Raw genomic sequence first — 22,373 nt, forward strand, 5'->3', positions numbered from 1 at the left:
GGATATTTTCCATGCCTTATCCAACTTGATCTTCAGCCTTTAAACAATTGATAATTTTTCCTATTCTGTCTTCCTTTGGCTTCTCAAACTCCACCTGTATCAGTACTTGTCTATTCCTTCCTGCTGTCCTGGCCCTGGTCAGGCCTTCAGTCATATTTTTGACCTTTATTATAGCACCCCCACCTTTATCTTTTCTAGCTATCATTTCCCTTCCCTACTAACCAGCCCTACCTACTTCTAGAATCTTTCTACCACAACTATGATGATAATTCATCTCTGCTTCTTCATAACTTTCCGTCGCCTGCAGGATAAAATCTGACTCCCTTAAGGACCTTACAAGGTCTTTCAGAATCTGGCCATCTGTCCAGCCTCTTCCTGCTACTTGCTTCCTCCTCCCACAAAACCAAAGCATAATATGCTCCCTACTTCCTTCCTTTCTGCCTGCCTGCCTGCTTGCCTTCCTTTCTGGAATGCCTTCTCCAAATTTGCTTCCCTGGAAAATTCCTAAATATTTTTCAAGTCTTAGCTCAAACATCCTATGTGGTCTTGCCTGACCAATGGTTAGTTAGTTATTTTCTATGCTACCATTTATGCATTATATATACTTCCATTTTGGCATGCATTTATTGCATCATAATGGTTTGTTTGCATGTCTGTCTCGCTGTTAGGCTGTGAATTTCCTCCGGTCTGCAATGATATCTTTTCATTTTTATATCCCCAGGACATATCAAAAATGTGGCAGATGGTTGCTCCTCTGTAATTATTTTTTGGATGAATAAAGTGATTGTATCAATGCAATAGATGTGCATATGTTGTTTCCTTTTAACTAGAATTGGAGAGGGATAAGAATCAGAATGAATGAATGGAAAAAACTATACACACATATCAAGTTCCATATCATAGACTTTATCATTTTATAGGAATCAGTTGATTGGGTTGGAGACTACAATGAACCATTGACTGGTTTTTCATGGAGAGGTGGATCTGAACGAGAGACCACAGGAATTCAGATATGGAGTGAAATCTTCCTTATCAATAAACCTGATGGTAAAAAGGTATGATGCTAACTTCCTAAATAAAATTGAGTTTTCACTTATAACAGTTACTACTTTTTAGGATCCTTGAAGTTGCACTTTTGAAAATTAATTTTGACCATTTGACATGAAGCTTAAAGTTGGGGTAGCATCCTATAGCATGATCTTTGTTTCCCTTTCTTGTGATCAGAGTAGGCGAAATTATAACGATGATAGAACAGCAGATCAGCAAGTAACATCTGTATTTTGTTTCACTGCTACATAAAGTTTCTGTTACGTTGGATTACTAGTAAAAATTACTTATAATAGTAATCAGCTGTTAATATTTTTATTTTCTGTGGCATTCATGGCATGTGTAAGAAATTATCTAAAATAGTATTCATTAATAATGGTTTGCCTTAGTTCTTATGATATTAATATTATGGTAACCCTAATGACCTAGATGTTCTATAAAATATCAATAATGTACTCTTCTTGCCTGTAGGTTGCAGTGTTATTGATGGATACTCAGGGAACCTTTGATAGTCAGTCAACTTTGAGAGATTCAGCCACAGTATTTGCCCTTAGCACAATGATCAGCTCAATACAGGTATGAAATAAGCCCATTTTGATGATGTTTCTTTAACTAAAAATTATGAGTATATGTGTTTCTACATACATGTTATAATGAGATAAACAACAGAAATTGGGAATCATATATATTGTTTGACTCAATTAGCATACCAGTTCTCGTGATTTCTATAAGAGTGGAATTGTTTTTGTTACTGTAGTTTAATTACTGACAAACTTTCATATTGACTGCTTTGGTTAGAAAAGGTCATATTATCTTATTGGGATTTTTGTTGTTGTTGTTTAAAGCCTACAATAAACTCAGTAACATAAATCTTATATGCGTATACATTGAGACCATCTATTATAAGTTATGTTTAATGAAACAGTGTTTATAAATATAAATTTTGTTCTACATAGCCAGTAGAAACATTTCTAAATGTAAAAACATTTACATGTGTTCATAGCTTTTAAAAACACCTTAATGTACATTTAGGAAAGTAAATATCTTATATATAAAATTTATCTTTCCTTTCCTTTTTTCTTTCACTTTTTAAAAAGTCTTATTTTTGAGGTTATTGTGGGCTTTCTAAATTGTCCTGAAAATCCTTGTAGAGTTTTATTAGAACCATAGAATCCATAGCATAAAAGATTTTAAGACTATTTTTAGATATTTTCAATCCACTGGCAAAAGCAAAAAGAGAGTGGCCAAGGAACAGGGCAGATCAATAAAAAAAGGTAAGATAGCTTAAAAAGGCAGAAAAGGCAAAGCAGTTAGGATGAGTGAGTCAAGACTAAAATTATAAGCAAGCATAGAGAATGGAGCTAGTGAACCAGCAACAAGGGCGTCATATATGATTAGGACAACCAAGACAGGGTAAACAGAAGGAGGAAGGAAGACTGAATTTATTAAATAAAGGACTTTAAAGTAAAAGTCATAAAAAAAAAGTCATGGTTATAACCTACTTAATCAACTTTTAAAAATTAACTTTTCTTTCAGTTGACAAATAAAAATTATATATATTGGCCAGGCACAGTGGCTCACGCCTGTAATCCCAGCACTTTGGGAGGCCAAAGCGGGCGGATCACGAGGTCAGGAGATCGAGACCATCCTGGCTAACATGGTGAAACCCCGTCTCTACTAAAAATACAAAAAATTAGCCGGGCATGGTGGCAGGCGCCTGCAGTCCCAGCTACTTGGGAGGCTGAGGCAGGAGAATGGCGTGAACCCAGGAGGCAGAGCACTTGCAGTGAGCCGAGATTGCGCCACTGCACTCCAACCTGGGCGACAGGGCGAGACTCCCGTCTCAAAAAAAAAAAATATATATATATATATGTGTAAATATATATATATGTGTGTGTATATATATGTATATATATAATGTACAATATGATATTTTGAATACACACATTGTATAAGCCTTTAAAATACTGACTAAATTAATCTAATTTATTGTAATTCACAGTGTAAGCCATACTTATACAAGCCTATTTAAACCAGATTGACTTTGCCTTTTCAGTATTACTCATTATTTATATTTGACCTGAATACATTGAATATTTTCAGAGAAAAATCTGCTAACTCCTTAGTAATGACTTTTTTAAATTATGTGAGAAATGATGATCTGTTATTTAAATAAGTATACAGAGCATTCTTTTTATATCAGTACATAAATATATAAGCCTCCTTTTCTTTGAAGTTAATGATATTTATTTCCCTCAAAAAATGTCATCTTAATGCTGTTATCACATATATATATAAGGATGTGAGCATGATATTCAGAACCTAACTTCCATGTGATGAAACTCTGTATAGACATAAATAAAATGATTAATTGTGAAGAAGTCAACATGATTTTTCAAAACAAAATTTTCCATATGGCTTGCTGAGATTTAGATTGTTATTATTTTGTCTTGCTTGGAAGAATGAGTTTTTTTGACTAATTGCGTAAATTAGGTTCATAAAGTAATTTTAATATTCCATCTCCAGAGCAGGTGACTACTGTATTTCTGGAACCATTTTATAATCATTGTACATTCCTTATTGTCTCTCAAGCTTATTTTACGTCTCTCTCAACATCTTACAAATATCATGTAAGCATGTATGTAAGAGAGTCCATTTTGTGGTAACTGATATTTCTAAAAGTAGGGAATGATGAAGTAAGTGCTTAGGATGATGCCAATTATCTTATCATTGTAATTTTGTTTCTTTATCAAGGTATATAACTTATCCCAAAATGTCCAGGAGGATGATCTTCAGCACCTCCAGGTAACAATATTTATTTTCCTTTTTGTGTATCTGGTAGTCTTTGGAACATGTATAGCAGAACTTTGGGGAATGATTTCAAAACATAATCAGATTCTGATTCTGCTGTTTAAACAGGAACTATTGGCCCAGTTAGCTGCCTGGTAATTACTGCCTGAGACTGGTTAATTTATAAAGGAAAGAGGTTTAATTGACTCGCAGTTCAGCACGGCTGGAAAGGCCTCAGGAAATTTACAGTCATGGCCGAAGGCAAAGGGGAAGAAGGCACCTTCTTCACAAGGCAGCAGGAAGGAGAAGTGCCAAGCGAAATGGGAGGAGCCCCTTATAAAACCATCAGATCTGTGAGAACTCACTCACTATGGCGAGAACAGCGACAACAGCGTGGGGGAAACAGCCTCCATGATTCAATTACCTTCACCTGGTCTCTCCCTTGACACGTGGGGATTATGGGGATTAAAATTTAAAATGAGATTTGGGTGGGGACACAAAGCCTAACCATATCAATAAGTAACTACCTTTCTCCCTAATTTAACATCAAATTTAATATATTTTTAGAAAAAGAGCCACATTGCAAGTCACAGACATTTAAAAAAAACACACAGCTGAGGTGATAAGGTTCAATCTAGCCTCAGGAAAACTACAGAGCAATCACTGCTCCAAAAGGAGCAGAAACAAAGAAGCAGAGTTTCGGTTTACAACTGGCGACAGTACTGAGAAAGTTCCCAGGACTAAGGAGCACAACTCTCCAGGTTTATTATGCTCTGGGCACAGTATATGTTTCTTCTCTTTCGAATTCATTTCAAGATCCTCCAGGGCCGGGTGCAGTGGCTCACGCCTGTAATCCCAGCAGTTTAGGAGGCTGAGGCAGGTAGATTGCTTGAGCCCAGGAGTTTGAGACCAGCCTGGGCAACATGGTGAAACCCTATCTCTACCAAAAATACAAAAATTAGCCAGGCAGGTGTGGTGGCGCATGCCTGTGGTCCCAGCTACTCAGTAGGCTGAAGTAGGAGGATCACTTGAGCCAGGGAGGTCAAGGCTGCAGTGAGCAGAGATCATGCCACTGCACTCCAGCCTGCGTGACAGAGTGAGATCCTGTCTCAAAAAAAAGAAAAAGAAAAAGAAAAAGAATAAGAAAAAAGACAAAGAAAGGAAAAGGACTCTCCATTTCTTAAGCTAAATGCCTAATGCTTTTGTAGTAATCCAAGCCATTGTGCCATTAAATTTCCTCAGGCAACAGCTTTTGTAAATATATCCTACATAGTTTACAGCTCTCTGGTCTAATTTATGCAAGTTCTGCTTCTAAAGGTCATTTAGCATGTTTCCTTCTTCTGTTTTGTCCCCCACAAAAAAATTAACCCACATTCTAGATATAAAAAGTGTTCATTTTAAAATATAAAAGTGTTAATTTTAAAAATACAATTTCCATTTTAAAAGTAAAATGGAAATTTTATTTTTAAATGTACTTTATGTCTTTCATTCTTAAATATCTAATTACCATGGCTCTGCTTTACCTATCCAATGCTTATTTCCTGAAAATGATTATTAGAATCTTCTTAATATAATATTCTGTTATACCTAGAGGGAAAAGTAAATGAAAGAAAGCCAAGAATTAAAACTTTGCAGGTGCTAAAGTTCTCTCACTCTCTCTCTCTCTGTGTATGTGTGTGTGTTTAATTTTTTTTCTAGCTTTTCACTGAGTATGGCAGACTGGCAATGGAGGAAACATTCCTGAAGCCATTTCAGGTGAGCGAGTGTTAAATGATGGTAAATTCTTACTAGATTTTCCTGAAGACTGTAACCAGGTATATTAATTAGGGTCATGTTTCCTTCTCTTTTTATTTCATTGAGAAACCATTTTTGAACTATTTTATGCTATTTGATGCAATATAGAATGAGATGGAAATGAGGAAATCGAATTTTTAAGAATTATTTTTTAAAAAAGAGATGTGGAAATGAAAGATGAATTAGGCATTCTGGTTCCAGGCAAAATGTCAGCTTTTTTTTTTTCCTGAACTCAAAGTGACTCTCAAAGTGCTGGGATTACAGGTGTGAGCCCCTGGGCCCAGCCTCATTTACGTACAAAAATTAAACATCCAGCCATATCTTATGAGATGTATTAAACATAAGAATGTGTTCTTTTGAAAATAAAAGGATAGAAAAAGATATATCAGGCACATACTAAGTGAAGGAAAACAAGTGTCTATATTTTTGTGAGACTTCAAGTCTATAAGAATTATTTAGAATAGAGAAGTTCATAATAATAAAAGGTTATTTCACCAGGAAAATACAAGAATTCTAGTCAGGCATGGTAGCACATTCCTGTAATCCCAGCTACTCGGATAGCTGTGGTGGGAGGATCACTTGACCCCAAGAGTTTGAGTCCAGCCTGGGCAACATAGTGAGAGACGGTGTCTCTTAAAAAAAAAAAAAAATTCTAAATTTGTATGACAAATAGCCTCAAAATATATAAAGATCAATAGAACCATAAGAAGAAATAAGTAAATCCACTGAAACACAGCTCCTAACTATTGATAAGTCAAGTAAACAGAAAATGAGTAACAATACAGAAGATGTGAAACCTAGGGCTAACAAGCTTGCTTTATGGTACATGCATAGAATAGTGTAAGTAACAAAGAAAACACATTACTCTTAAGCATGCAAGGTGTATGTACAAAAATTTACCACGTATTAAGCCACAAAGCAGGTCTCCACAAATTTCGAAGGATTGAATTCATACTGACCTCATTCTGTCATCATAGGACAATTTAGTTAAAAGTTAGTAAGAAAGTGCTCATTTTAAAAAGCATATTTTGGAAATTTAAGCACACACTTCAAAAATAATTCATGGGTTAAGTTAAACTCATAATAGTTACATGAAAATACTGCAAATTGAGTGCTTGAAAGAAAACATACATATTGAACATTAAATGCTATCATGAAAATGGTACTTAGAGGGAAAAAAATATAGCCATAAAAGTTTTATATTAGAAAAGAAGAAAGGCAGAAAATTAGTGATAAGTACAAATTAAGAAGAAAAAGTAGGCCGGGCACATTGGCTCACACCTGTAATCCCAGCACTTTGGGAGGCTAAGGTGGGTGGATTGCTTGAGGTCAGGAGTTCAAGACCAGCCTGACCAATATGGTGAAACCCTGTCTCTACTAAAAATACAAAAATTAGCTGGGCATGGTGGCGGGCACCTGTAATTCCAGCTACTCCGGAGGCTGAGACAGGAGAATCACTTGAACCTGGGAGTGGAGGTTGCAGTGAGCCAAGATTGCACCATTGCACTCTAGCCTGGGCAACAGAGTGAGACTCTGTCTCAAAAAAACAAACAAAAAAAAAGAAAAAAGAAAAAAGAATAACAGACAAAACCTAATGAAAATAAGAAAGAACATTTATAAAAGCTATATGTCTCAGGATGGATCAATTTTAAAAACATAATGTGGATTGGAAAAAAGCTAGTTGCCAAAGACTATTTACAGTAGGATAGCATTTTTTATAAAGGTCCAAAATGAGCAAAACTAAACAATATGTTAAGAATATAAACACGTGTGATAAAACTATTTAAAAAGCAAAATTAAAGTAGTATTTACTACCGGAGAGGAGAAATGGGGATGTATCAGGAAGGGACACACAGGAAGCTTCAATGTTATTGGCATTTTCAATTATTTAAGCGGGTTTGTGGGTTCACAAGTATTTATTTTATTAATCTGCTTAATAGCATATATATATGTTACATGCATTCTTTTGTAGGTATCATATTATGTGATAACATTTTTAAATTTTAAAAGGTCAATAGTGTGTTTTTTTTTTTTTTTTTTGAGACGGAGTCTCACTCTGTCGCCCAGGCTGGAGTGCAGTGGTGCGATCTCGGCTCACTGCAAGCTCCACCTCTGGGATTCACGCCATTCTCCTGCCTCAGCCTCCCGAGTAGCTGAGACTACAGGTGCCCGCCACCACACCCAGCTAATTTTTTTGTGTTTTTAGTAGAGACAGGGTTTCACCATGTTAACCAGGATGGTCTTGATCTCCTGACCTCATGACCCATCCGTCTCGGCCTCCCAAAGTGCTGGGATTACAGGCGTAAGCCACCGCACCCGGCCAATAGCGTTTCTTAAAACCAGCAATTACAGCTAGCAAATATAAGTTTTAAAATATATATACCATTCACAATAGCAAAACAAAACAAAAATCTTTAGTAATTAGCCACCAAAATATAAAGACCTTTCTGGAGAAAAATTCAAAGGTCTATTAAAGACCATAGAGAAAAAATTGTATAAACCAAAGAGATATAATATGATCACAGATGGTATGATTTAATGTTGTGGAGAATTTCATTCTCAACAAATTAGTCAAACTCAGTGCAATTATAATTGAAATTACAATAGGATTTTTGTATATTTTCTACAACTCATATGGAAGAATTAAGTCTTGTTTTGATTTAAGAGTCAGGTTATTTATTTATTTTTTTTTTTTGAGACGGAGTCTTGCTCTTGTTGTCCGGGCTGGAATGCATGCAATGGCATGATCTCAGCTCACTGCAACCTCTGCCTCCCGGGTTCAAGCGATTCTCCTGCCTCAGCCTCCCAAGTAGCTGGGATTACAGGTGCCCACCATCATGCCCGGCTAATTTTTTTGTGTTTTTAGTAGAGATGGGGTTTCACCATGTTAGCCAGGATGGTCTCGAACTCCTGACCTCAGGTTATCTGCCCGCCTCGGCCTCCGAAAGTGCTGGGATTACAGGTGTGAGCCCCTGAGCCCGGCCTTAAGTCAGTTTTTAAGAAGACGATCTAAATTAGAGGGCTCAATACACACTAAAAAGCCATAGCAATGAAAATGGTGAGGTCCTACACAGATACAAGAGCAAAGCTCAGTGGAACTAAACAGTTTAAATACACTCATATGTATATGGGAGCCTGGTAGTCAATAGAGGTGGCATCATAAACTGGTGGGAAATAAATGAGTTAATAGTTGGGTTTGGAAAAACAAGTTCACTATTTGAAGAAAGAGCTGGATTTTTACTAAATACTGTAATAGAAGTAATCTCCAGATGGATCAAAGAACTAAATATGCAAGTTAAAACTATAAAGCTAATAGAAGAAAGTGCTGGAGAATATTTTTCTGAACTGAGGTGAAGAAACATTTATTAGACCCTCCAAAATAAACCATGTAGTAAAAAACTGATGCATATTACTACATCAAAATTAAGTATTTGTATTTATCAAATGACTTTATAATCAAAATGAACAGATTGGTAGAAGATATTGACAATGTCAACGTCAACAAAAGATTACTAAGCAGAACATACAGGAAACTTTTGCAAGTAACCAAAACCTGGTTCCCAATCAGAAAACAGGCAAAGAATATTAATAGACAAGTCACAGAAAGGAAACCTGAATGGCTAATACATTTTTGAAGGGATGTCAAGTCTCACTGATAATTAGATAAATATTAAAACAACAATGAAATACCACTTTACACTCATTAAATAGGCAAAAAGTAGAACATGGAGATAATACCAATGAAAGCTAGGATTTGGGTAAATGTGAACACTCAGGCCCTATTGTTGAAAGTGCAGATTGGAGCAGCCATTCCATGGAGCAGAGGAAATATATAAGGATATTTATTGATAGAGTAATAGTAGCAGGAATTTGGAGACAACTTAGGTGTCCATCACTAGCAGAGCAGATACATAAAAATATGGGGAAAAGCATACTCTGGAATACTTTGCAACATCTAAAGGCAATGAACCAGAAGTGCATAGAGTAGCATGAATAGAGTGTTAAAATTTGTACAGAAGTAAGCAGAAAAAAGTGTGAGATTTATAACATGATACTATTTATGCATATTTAAAATGCTGTACATACACAAAATAATATATATTAAAGTGAGCGTGGGTGGGAATGAATAGTTGAGGAATGGGAGTGAGGATCTGGGAAAAATATGATGAAGTAAAGTAGCATGGAGAGATGATGTATGCTGTGATGAAGGGGTATGAATTCTCCCGAGGGCTCAGGAACCTGGTGTGGGGAGGAGGTGAGGTAGAATAAAACCAGTCTTGCTTGCAGTCTTCTATGTGATTTACAATATCTACTAGATACTGTTGTCTTTTTTTTTTTTTTATCATTTGTTAGGTTGATCGTTGAAGTGCTATATGGTAATAGCCTATTGTTTTGATTTTCTTCTCTTGTTACTCAGAACCACTGGCAAACCAGAGTAGGGAACTCCATTGTAAATTACAGAAAGAGACTTTAGGTCTTACCAGCAGATGTCACTGCTCCTTACATTTTGCCAGAAACATTAAAACTGGAAAAGACCAATCAATGCTCTAATAAAATAGATGAGAGATAAAGATTGATAGAGTTGCGGCTTTTGGTTAAAAAAAAAAAAAGAGTTGAAAACAAACAATGGAAAAAAACTTTAAGAGATTACCCTAGTTAGTAAACTGTTGACATTATGAAATGTCAGTGACAAGAAAAAAGTTTTCGCTGACTGAGTCAACAATGACTCCTAAACATGTTTGGACTTGTAACTGTTAACTATCTGAAATTGAAATGCGAAGCTCATTAAGTAGTAAAGATGGCATCCAAAGTTATTTTATAGTATTTTAGATTAAATCAACCAAATCCAAAACAAAAAATACTATACATTATAAAATCAAAAGATAAAATGCAAATACATTCGAATTTCAAAACATATATGAGTTAAATAATTCAAATTTCAATTAGAAAAAGCATAGCAAAAAATTGCAAAGTAAAATAACTTTTAAATGAAATTTCGATTTAGCAATCTTTTTTAGCAGGTCACTTCTATCCTCTTCTCTCTGATAAGTTAACAGCTTTATTCATTTGGGTAAAAGTGTGGGGAAATTTTAAACATTGCCTGAGAAAGTAAGGTGGGGGATAATGAAATTTTAAAAATAATTTTATATTAAAATTAAACTAAGGCCAGGTGTGGTGGCTCATGCCTGCAATTCCAGTACTTTGGGAGGAGGAGGCAGGAAAATTGCTTGGAGACCAGAAGTTTGAGATGAGCCTGAGCAACATAGTGAGACTCTATCTCTACAAAAAGTGAAAGAAAAAAATCCACAAAGAACTACAGCGCCTGTAGTCCCAGCTATTTGGAGCAGGGCTGAAGTGGGAGGATCACTTGAGCCCTGGGGTTTGAGGCTGCAGTGAGCTATGATTGCACCGCTGCACTCCAGCCTGGGCAACAGAGTGAGACCGTATCTCAAAAAATAAATAAATAGACAAAATTAATTTAAACAAATTTAAAATAGAAGAATTCTTAACTCTGAAATACAGTACAATTATGAATAATAAACAGACCTATAATAAACAACAAATATGAAGACAATTAGCCAGGAAAATGAATAGCTGAATTAACATATTAACTTGATTCTTTAAAAAACCAATTTATATCAAGCTGTAATCAAGCAAACAAAAATATGTTCGTGTATTTAAAAACCATGGTTTAAAAGAGAGAATTAAAAGCTAAATGAATTCAGTTTAAAAGCAATATCGAAGTGCAAGTGTAACCAGTGGTGTGCTGGTAAAATGTTTAAAACTGGTTGGGGAGGAGGGAGGAGGTGAGCCTGATATATATTATTTGCTAATTTTTATGGTGTAAATACTTTTACCATGGCCAATTTCAAGCTACCATGACGTCAACCAACTTGCAAAAATTCCTCAAAATTTAACAACTGTTTTTTGCAAGCTCTAATGAGCCAGCTCTAAACTATGTAGCACGCCCAGGAAGTATAAGTCACATTAAGACACAGTATAGAGTTCTCTAAGTGACATTAGTTATTTTCTCACCTGTTTTGCTCACTATGAGCATTTGAATTTAAAGTATAAAAATCTGGCAGGAGCTACTTTATTAACATATCTATCTATAAAATAACTAGGTTCTTTATATTAGCTTCTTTACCTTAGGACTTCCAGTTTTTGTTGAGAATGACAATATTTTTCCATTAATTTAAACATGGCTGTATGTAATAACTGTGCAAGTTTTATTTGAGTAATAACACCCAGTTTGCTCTAAGAACCTAGTGAAAATGTCTTGTCACATGCGATAGATTTGTGTCTATATTGGTATATTATGAGTTTTTCTTTCTTGGTCATTTAGACTTGCATGAGCCACACCTGGCCCCACATTGCTCTGTATTGGGATGATCACATCCTTGGGGCAGGATCCCTACGACTAATTCTGGATATTTTTGATGTTGTCAGACATTATTTGAAGTTCACTCTAAATGCAGGCTGCTTATCAACACCAAGCAAGGCTGTCTTCCTCTAATGCTCTGCTAAATGACCAGCCGCCAGTTACTTGTTTCCCCAGGAAAGGCTCAGTTTCCACTTGTATGACTCTGAGGAGCTCTGTGTGTGTGCTTGTCACTCTTGTCCTCTCAGTTCTACTGGGCTGTGGTGGTGGAGAGGGTTTCCACTCCGTCATGTGCTAACAACAGTAAGCTTGTTATGGGGTCTATGCTAAAAACAGATCCCCCTTACTAAGAGGACCCTGTATTATACCTGTAAATGTACCCTTTGGCAATAGCAGCCCAGGAGTTTACGATTTAATCACTTCATGCCTTCTAATTAGGTAGGCTATGAAGAAATAGAAACATTCCCATTTACTAAAGTGTATTATAGTCTCAAGATTCACTTGAGTTCATGTTTTAGATGTCAATACATTTCTCAGTGGCATTTCGACATGGTGGGTCTGTTTCTAGTAGGCCGGTCTGCAAAATCCTGTTTAATCTAGAGCAAATTTAAATAGTGGTCACGATGTTCCTGAGCCTTGGTTCCTTTAAGGCAGAGTCCTGAATATATTTGATGATTTCTGGACCTTTTTGAGGCCCAGAGCCCTGAGGTAGTTGGGAATTTTAGCAGGATTTAGGCTGTATGGCTCACAGAGAAGAGATGGGGCTGCAGCATATCTGTAGTCTTGATGATTGATGCAGAAGCAGGTGTTTTAGGCACCTGGGTTAGAATCATTTCTGAGCCATGCCACAGTTCTGCTGAATTGGAATCCCTGTGTTTAGACCAGGGAATCTGCACTCTCTATGTCATTCTCAAGCACATATTTGAGGACAGATTTAGCCACTGGGCACACTCCAGCAGACAGCATCTATGGCAGAAGGTTCTGGTAGCAGAGAGATAGGGCACCATTTCTATGTACATTTCTGTGTACAGATAGTTAGTAGATTAAGGTTGGCCTGTAATAGGAAAGTAGGAAGCATAAACCCTAAGAAAAAACTTTCCTTCACACAAACTTGACTTCTCTTAGAAGGCTTATTTCTTTCTTGAGCATATATTTTAGGACTATTTACATTTATTATCTTCTCTTCCATGTCCTCAGTGTCAAGTACTTCACTTTCTGGAGTTAATTCAGCCCAGTTTTCACCTATAGCATGTTTATTAACCATTTTCATACACTTAAAAGCCCAGCAAGACCTTAGACCTTACACAGAGATTCAAATTATCTTTGTGAGATAAAGGTAAAAACTCAATTCTTCACATTCCTTTCAGTGGAGATGTAATTATTAGTGAGCACATCAGTCTGTGCCAGTTTTAAGTGAAACTGAAGGTTGCTGAAAAATAATAGAAGGGGAAGCATATAATAATACTCTATTACATTAGGACAAGTACTGTTTCTCACAATTTCTTATTCAAATTGGGCCTACACAGGACAATTAGGAATTATTTTACTCTAGTTTGCTTAATTATGTTTGAGGACCCTTTATTCCCATGATTTGAGAATGTCCATTTGCACAAAAAATTCTTTGATAGTGATTTAAGCTACTTTGAAACAAAACATCTTTGGTCAAATATCTGTGATGATTATAACTGCCAAGTCATACCTGATAAATGCATGACCTCACTGAGAAAATGAAAGGCTGATGTCTGTCTGCTTGGGCTGAAAATTAAAGGAAATGATATGGAAAAAGACAGCTGAGGAAGTTATCTACCCTATCCCATGTTCTGTCGAGAGAGCAATTTAGGTGATCTGAGAGCTGTATGGATTAGAAGAAATGCTTATCTGGCTACATAGAACTAGGTCAGTGGTGTAGACTAGGATTCTCCCAATTTCTACATTTAGGTACCTGAAATGTCCAGAAGAGCAATAACAGCAATTTATTGCATGCTTATTTTGTGCCATGCACTGTGCTAAGCATTTTTCTTACATTATTCAAATTACTGATCATGACAGTTCTATAAAACAACTAATGTTACCACTCCTTCTTTATTCTCGTCTTTAATTTTTCTATCCAATGAGAAGTACTGAGGCTGAGAGTAGTTGAGAAACTTACTCTTGGTCACATGTATCTTTAAATTGTAGAGCTGACCTCAACCTAGGCCACAGCTCAGGGCCCTTGCACTTAACTACCATCTTTTAGGGCTTCTCTTTGCTATCTTAATCTGAGCCACTTATTAAGCTGTATTTTATTGTCTTACATTTTAATGTGCCTATCCCCTCTCATTGATTAAATTAAAAATGACTTATGAGCAAGAACTTTGTCATTTACTTTTTGAAGTCTAGCGCACCTACCATGCTGTTCATAAAGCATGTGTACGATAAATGTTCACTAAGGGGGTAGTATATACATATTTGGGATTGTAAATAGTTTGCATATACAACTCGAAATTGGAAGACCTGGATTCAAGATCTGGAGCAACTATTAGATATCCAGTATTGTCTCTTTATACTTTTAAGGTAAGAACTATGTCCTTTATACTTTTAAGGTAAGAATTATATCCAAACAATATTAAGTCATAAGTTGACGTGAGAGTGTCCAAAATATTTATACTGGGCATGGCCCCTTCTTGAACTGGAGAAACACAATTATGAAATTCTCCTTCAATGGTTAAGGGTATAGAGTTGCTGCATTGAAAGTGTCACACTGATGGGTGGTAATACAAAAAGAAAATACCATATTTCGTTAGTTAAGACTAACAGAAAAATGTTGGGTGTTTTCAGTTAGCAATAGTGATTGTACTGTATGTGGTACCATCAAATTTAAAGGTGATCCTAGAGCATGGTCTGTAGATACTTCAAGTAATTAGATGAGGCTGTAACTGCTCTGAGGCAAGGAAGATAAGCCTTGGTTACTGGATCAAGCAATGGGCTACAAAAGGCACTGAGTCTTTGATGTTGTTGATTTAATACTTATCATGGATTTTCTTTTTAATAAAAAAGAAAGATTTATGATAATTTGGAAGGATTGATCTGCCCTCCTATTAGCTTGTCTCTAATTTTTCTGCCCATATCCTTGGAGAGTTTGTGCAAAGATTCATTTTTTTTTTTTTTTTGTAAATCATACGTATTATAGGTATACTTAGCTGCTTTGGGACACTGGTTCTTCCAGTGGATTTTCTGCCTGCAATATCCATAGACTTCCCTATCTATAGGTTCCTGATTCATAGAGAACAGAGGATATTTTGGTCTTGTTTTTATCTGAAGGACCACAAATTTGTCTTGATTTCTATTTTGCTAATTACCCAAGGCCTATGAAAAGTCAGTGATATACTAGAGATTTCTAAATTGACAATTTCTCATTCAACCTTTTTATTCTGAGTCTATATTTTATATCTGAGCCTCATATGTTTTTTCTTCCATATTCATATTTTATGTCTGAAAGTTTCCTGAAGTCAATTTTTAAAGTTTCCTGTTGATTCATCCCTATTTTATTTATAATTTAGAACCTTTGTCCAATTGATATTTAAGAGAAAGTCTTCCGAAATAGCCTTCTGTAATTTTTTTTATTTTTCTTGCCCCCTAAAGGCCACTAAATTGTTAAAATGTATTATCATTATGTTTTAATAAACAGCTGGGTTATTTAAGTATTCTCCTGGTCTTTCTTATCCCACTGTTTTTAACCATTTTTTCCCACCTGAAGGTCTAACAATTAAGTGAACTAGTTGGAACAGAACTGATAGTTCAGGACAGTAAATATCTAACAAGTCTGCAACAAATTTTTATCTTTCTGGGTTAAAAGAATTCCTTAACACTCAGCTCAAGACCAGGGTTTAAATTCAACTTCTGTAGAATAGCCTTCTGATCTAGCAGTTTTAAGTAGATTTGGGCAGTGTGCCCACTCCTTTCCTGTGAAAATTTCTGAGGAAAAAGTAGCTTGTTTAGAAGGTCAGGGGAAGGAGCAGAAGGAATTGAAGGGATGTATTGAGTGGTAAAAATAAAACTGAATGAAAAGAAATGCAAGGAGGGCAGGTTTCAGAAGGTTACAGTGTCAAATGTAGAGACTGCATTTTGGAGTCAGCATTTTATTTTGAGGCCTCAGTTTATTATTTGAAGCAGCTAACTAATGAGTGTTTGGTATTTGTCTCAATATTTAAAGAGCTCCTCTTAACTTGTTTATTCTTACATGTCCAAAGTTCACCATAATGGCCACAGTTATTCTCATTTCTTAAAAGTATATTTACTATTATTGATACAAAAATTAGTGTTGTTGTTTAATAGAAATAGGAAGCAGAAATTCTTCCAGGAGGAGCTTGCAGTTTTGATATAAACCTGTAACATAAAAGTTAATCAATAGTATGTGCTCATGAGAAGTGTTTTGGGTTCTTTAAGCAAGCAGAGGCTAGGACAGAGTTGTATGATCAATAATCTGACAATTACTGATTTTGTATTATGTGCTATACAAAGTGACTCACGCATTGAAAAGACAGAGAGTGTCCTCTTGAAGGTTTTGTAGGGAACCTAAGGCAGAATTTGATTAATTACTTTTGCATAAATTGGTTGCCAGCCTACCAGACTTCCAACCATTAGTCTTTGGGGCAGTGTGAATGGGACTGAAGACTTCTTAGGCCTATGCTTCCATCTGTTCTTTATAGAGGACTTTAGTATTCATTCAGTGATACAAAACAATTCAAGACAAAACAAAAACACATGAGACAAGACTTTGTACAAATTGTCAAATAAAAGAAAGCAAAGCAAGCAGCAAAAGAATAAGCAGGCTAATGGCAAAAATATTCACTGAATGGTGTGCCCCCAAACCAAAAGTTCTAAGAACTTTATACAAAAATTAGGTCTTATTATTTATCAAGTGAATGTACTTCCAACACTAAAATTTGAATTACTCTATGCAAACACTTAGGACTAATGACCCTATATAAAGACCGATATGGTTACAAAATCCTAGGATAACAAATTAATTTAGCAACAAGAGCTCAATGAAGCAAATCAGAACTCAGATTGTTGTTGAGACAGATTCACCTGGAAGCAAATTGAAGGACAAATGGAATTTGGGAACAAGGCAGAAAGAGAATGCACCTGTAAGTCTAAGAGTCACAGAGGATGCTGCCAAGTGAAGGCATTCAAAAATGGTACAATGAGACGTCCAGAATTGGCAAAGGATAAGACCATCTCTCAAAATACGACTTAAAAAAACAAAGCTAAACTTATTGCTTAGTGAACTATAGAGCTCTGCTGGTGAGGCATAGTCTCATTGAGCAAAGCCAACTGATGACCACATGTAGGCGTCAGGGGCGTGTTTTGGAGTTTTGTGGGTTATGGAAGCAAGATGGGTTGACATCAGTCTGAGAATATGTCTTTTGTTAAATGTGTTGGGTGTAGAGGTGAAAACAGTAAGTTTTCTGGAGTGAGTCTTTGACTACTTGACTGACTTTTAAAGCAATGAGGCTCTCTGTTGGCTTTTTGTGTGGGTTGTTGATTGAAGTAAGTGTTACTTACTTTGGGTTTAAAACCAGTTCTGGTGTTTACCTTTACCTGAAACTGAAATTAGAAACTGATTACATGTATTAAAAACCAGTTCAGATATTTACTGGCTGTATGGTTTTAGAACATGTAGTCTTTCCCGGTGAGTGTAGGAATAATTTCATATATTTATAATGGATGTGCACATAAATTTACTGTTATTTTTCAGATAACATTTGTTTCATATAAGCTTTTTATACTGACATAGTCAACTCATGTGTTGATATATTCTACATACTTATTAATAGCTATGTGTTATATTAATGCACCATAGTTTGTATAGCTATTTCTCAATTGTTGAGCATTTGGATTTATTTCAGTTTTTCACTGTTACCAAGTCATGCTGTAATACTCCTTTTGAATAATTTCCTGAAAGATATAGTCTCCAAAGGGACGCTAATAAAATTTGTCATGATTTTAAAAAGTTAGATGATTATTTCATTTGTAAGCTAAGTATAGTATAGGTCCATCATTTGACCCAGTTGCCTGACTGAATTTAATTTAAAAAAGTGTTTGTGGCTTCATATGTTTTTATCTGAGCAAATTAGGCTAATTTGTATTCTTGGTTTTTATCTCTACCTATATTCATACATGAGCAAATCAAGATTCTGCAGTGTAGAAAAACTGATGGATTTTGACATAAAGACTGAATTTCATAGAAATCCATACATGATGAATGAAAAGCATATAAATTATCTAGGGAGGGGTGGGGGACAGTAGGAATTGCTCATCCCCATTCATGAGAACCAATTATTAAATATTCAGGAATTATATAAACCAGTTATTAAACTCTTAATAGCTTGGAATCAGCCATGATGGGTATATTTACACCACAGAAATTGGCAAATGCTACAAATCAAGGCTTTTGTTTTTTTGTCAGAGAGCCAGTTTATCAGCACATCACTGGATGAGAGCATCAGGCAGGAAACCTGGGAGTTGGAACGTTGCCATTAATTTCATGATTACTTTATATATTGCTAATTTTAAAAAATGAAACTTTATATTTGCTTCTATACCACACATGGTCCTCATTATTTTGAATTGGGAAGATGGCCAGTGAAAAAGACCAAGAAATGAGGCTAAAGCTCCCAAGAAAAATGCAAAATACAGCCAAATCCACATACTTGGTTTCATTTATCCTGGTTCATGAACCTCTATTTTGAAAAAATTACTTCCCAGCTAACATCTATTTTCAAAATACATGTTTTAGCAAGAAATGTTCAAAATACAAATTATTATATTTTGACAAAAATTGTGGCAAAAATGGACATCTATTTAAAGTTAGCAGACTACTTAAAGAGGGTGGATGTGGGTATTTTTAATTCTTTTCTCTACAAGAATCCCTCCTCTCCCCACAAGAATCTACAAAACAAAATAAGAGGGAGGAGAGGCTCCATCTTATGGGAGCCAGAAAGATCCATAATCACACGCCACTTAAAAGTGACCCTGTTTAAGGAAAAAAGATGTGATTCAAGGATTTGACATCCAGCAAAACTGACTTTCAGGCATAAAGGGCCACAACTATTATCAACATGTAAAAATCCAAGGAATATTGTTCCCATGACCCTTAATGCAAAATCTACTAAAGAATGAATTTCAGATCAGCAAAGATGACATAAGGACTAGGAGTGATCATTAAATGTATATTTGTTTGCGGAACTTAGACTAAATGCGGGACAAAAGGGAGAGAACATCATATGTAATCTCTATTTTCTTTAAATAAATGAATGAATAGATAAACTAAAAAGTAGGAGAACGAGGAGAGCATGTGCCAAATTAAAAAAAAACTTTCGTTAAGTAGTCATAGTAGTTGATGGTGGTATTGGTACTGCTACTCTGCGGCTGTTGTGTATGTATTAGAGCATTGAAAAAATGAGTAATTATGGGATATCATAATTCAACCATCCCTGATGCATTAAGAATCAATATTCTTGATTCAAGATTCTTGGACAAGGAGATATGGATATAATATAGACATTCAGTGGAAACTCTATAGTCCTGAATTTGAATTGGGAATGTCAATATGAATTTATGAGGTATTTTATCATACACACACACCACACACAATTTTATTCTAGCTCTGCCCACTGAAAGGTCTAGAAACACTGACCAACGCAGCAGCACTTTGAGCATTATAATCTTGAAGTACCATATTCTACTAAAAGAAACCAGTGCTTCTTAGAAAAATGCCCGTTCTAGGTCTAAGGTAGGAAATGAACTTGGAACACCTTTGGGGGAAAGAAAACTGTTATAAAGTTATGTTAGTTATTTTTCTGGATTTTTTTTGTTCGTGATACTGGCCAGTTTTTTGAATTTGTAATTTATATTCCTCATTCTAAATAAATATTCACTTTCAAGCCTAATTCTGCATTCTTTTTCTTACAGAGGTTTTCCTCTGCCCCACTCTGCCCCACAGATTATGTAAGCTTCAGGCCCCATAAAACCTGGATTCACACCCGCCTCTCTACCACATACGCATAATGAGAGCCCCTTAAGAAGAAAATGAAACAAATGAGGAAACAATAAATGTAATAGAGGAAAAATATTTAAAGATGATAGAAAAAACTTTTCTCGAATAAAACTTGAATCTTCATACTATTTCCCTAGGGAAAACTGATACATTCCAGTCAATATGAGAATATACTTAGTAAAGTTATTGAACTTTTAAGAAGAAAGGATCCACACAGAGTTTTCCATAGCAATATTCCATGGAAAAAGACAGATGAATGATAATTGACAAGGTTTTGAAAGAATCACCCTAAGAATTTTTATATCCTGCCAATTTGTTAATTAACTATGAAAGCAACAGAAGATATGCTCAAGAATGTGAGTACTCAGGAAATACAGCAATCCTAATACTGCTTCTTGGAAAACCATATGGCAAAATTTGGCCCACTTTTATTTTATTCAAAATAAGAGCTCAGGTATGGAGAAGTTGACAGTGAAAGGATTTTTGATGTAGTGAATTCAATTAAATATAACACTAAAGCCAAACAACTTTGAATATTGTGAGTACAGAGCAGAGTGTAAATATTTTAAACCCTGACATTGTGAAATTGATAATTAAAAAATGAGAAAATGATTTATTCAACAAATCTGTATTAAGCACTGATTCTGTGCCAAGCGCTGTACTAGATGTTAAGGATACTATAATGATCAAGAAAGAGATTCAATTTTTGCCTCTAGAAGGCTTACAGTCTATAAATAATGCACCATAACATTATGGTTTGGAGTTATCTATTTCTTTTTCCATCTAGTTCCCCTTCTAGCAATAGAACTCCTCTTTCCAATTCCCTCTGGTTCAGGTGAACCTGATGACATTCACCCCTTACATACAGGTGACAGTTCAGACCATCCCATCCCTCTGACCATAGTGATTATTTCTGGACTGGGCATATGATCAAATTGGGCCCATTCCTGGAAATTTCCTGACATAGCTGTCTTGAAAAACTGACTTGCACTGGTGTTGCTAAGCTAGCAGGATGTGAATCTGGATCTCAGTGGTCATCTTGGCCATCATGTAGAGAGGACTGTTCAGAGAGAGAAAGAGCCTTGATGTCACTTAAGTGTCCCAAATCCTTCTGAAATCACCTACACCGCTGACCTTTCCAATTACAGAACCAATTATCTACTTTTTTGCTTAAACTTGTTGGAATTGGATTTCATTACTTACAACTGAAAGAAGTCCACCAAATTCTAGTGTTATAATAGGGGAAGTTCAGGATGATATGGGAACACATAGCAATAGTACATATATAAATTGTCTTGTAATTTCCATATGCATTTGTAGTATCTTTCAATGTTTATTACATTTTAAACATGTTTACTCAAACTGCTTTTGGTTTTATCTCAAAGTTATGACATGTAAAACATAGAAGGAAGGGAGGAGTGGTAAGAGGAAATCTGAGAATGCTGATTTTCTTATGGCAGGGAATTAAAGGTGAAACATATATTTAAAAAGCATGACTCCAAACCAATAAGTAAAGACAAAAGACCTGATCAGCCTCTTCACAAAAAAGAATAAACACAAAGGGCCAACAAACATATGACAATGTGCTTAATTTCATTAATCATCAGGGAAATGCATATTGAACAAAATAGGCTAGGCTACTAAACCACACCCTCCAGAATGTTTAAAATTAAAAAGACAGAGAATATCAAGCATTGGTGAGGATGTGTAGCATCAGGAACCCTCTAAGACTGCTGGTAAGGTTATAAATTGGTACTCTGGAAAACGGACAATATCAACCAGTCCTGAACATGTGCACACTCTCTACCCAGTAATTCTGCTTTAGTTATAAACGCAAAAGAAAGAAGACACAGAAAGAAGAGCAGAAGACATATGAATGTTCATAGCAGCACTATTCATGCCAGCCAAGAACTAGAGACACTGAAATGCCCATCTACAGAATGAATTAATCATTATTCACATAATGGGAAATTGCGCGGTAATGACTATGAATTATGAACAATTATGCAATAATATAATCTCACAAATATAATTTTGAGTGACAGAAGCTAGACCAAAAGAATGTATCATGTATCATGTATTATTCCACTTACGCAAATTATAAAAACAGGCAAAACGAACTGATGCTGTTAAAAGTCAGGCACGTGGTTAACCTTGAGCAAGGGGTCATGACTGGAGGGTGGCAGGAGGAGGGGCTTATGGAGTGCTGGACATTCTCTGTTTCTTGATCTAGGTGCTAGTTACACAATGTGTTCAGTTTGTGAAAATTCATTAAGTTATATACTTAATGTGCAGTTTTCTGTATGTGGACTATATTCC

At 35.6% G+C, this 22,373-nt stretch overlaps 1 protein-coding gene across 4 annotated transcripts in view; it reads left to right on the forward strand.

The window, feature by feature from the left end:
- ATL1 (atlastin GTPase 1) overlaps window positions 1-22,373 on the forward strand; it is a 100,158-nt gene that overhangs the window by 57,479 nt on the left and 20,306 nt on the right. For all 4 annotated transcript variants that reach the window (XM_034937522.2, XM_055097569.2, XM_034937523.2 and 1 more), the window contains exons 4-7: window positions 921-1,055; window positions 1,519-1,623; window positions 3,802-3,852; window positions 5,536-5,592. In XM_034937522.2, coding sequence (XP_034793413.1) covers window positions 921-1,055; window positions 1,519-1,623; window positions 3,802-3,852; window positions 5,536-5,592 — 348 coding nt within the window. The remainder of the gene's footprint in view (window positions 1-920; window positions 1,056-1,518; window positions 1,624-3,801; window positions 3,853-5,535; window positions 5,593-22,373) is intronic.

This window comes from Pan paniscus, chromosome 15 (assembly GCF_029289425.2).
Source record: "Pan paniscus chromosome 15, NHGRI_mPanPan1-v2.0_pri, whole genome shotgun sequence".
NCBI lineage: Eukaryota > Metazoa > Chordata > Mammalia > Primates > Hominidae > Pan > Pan paniscus.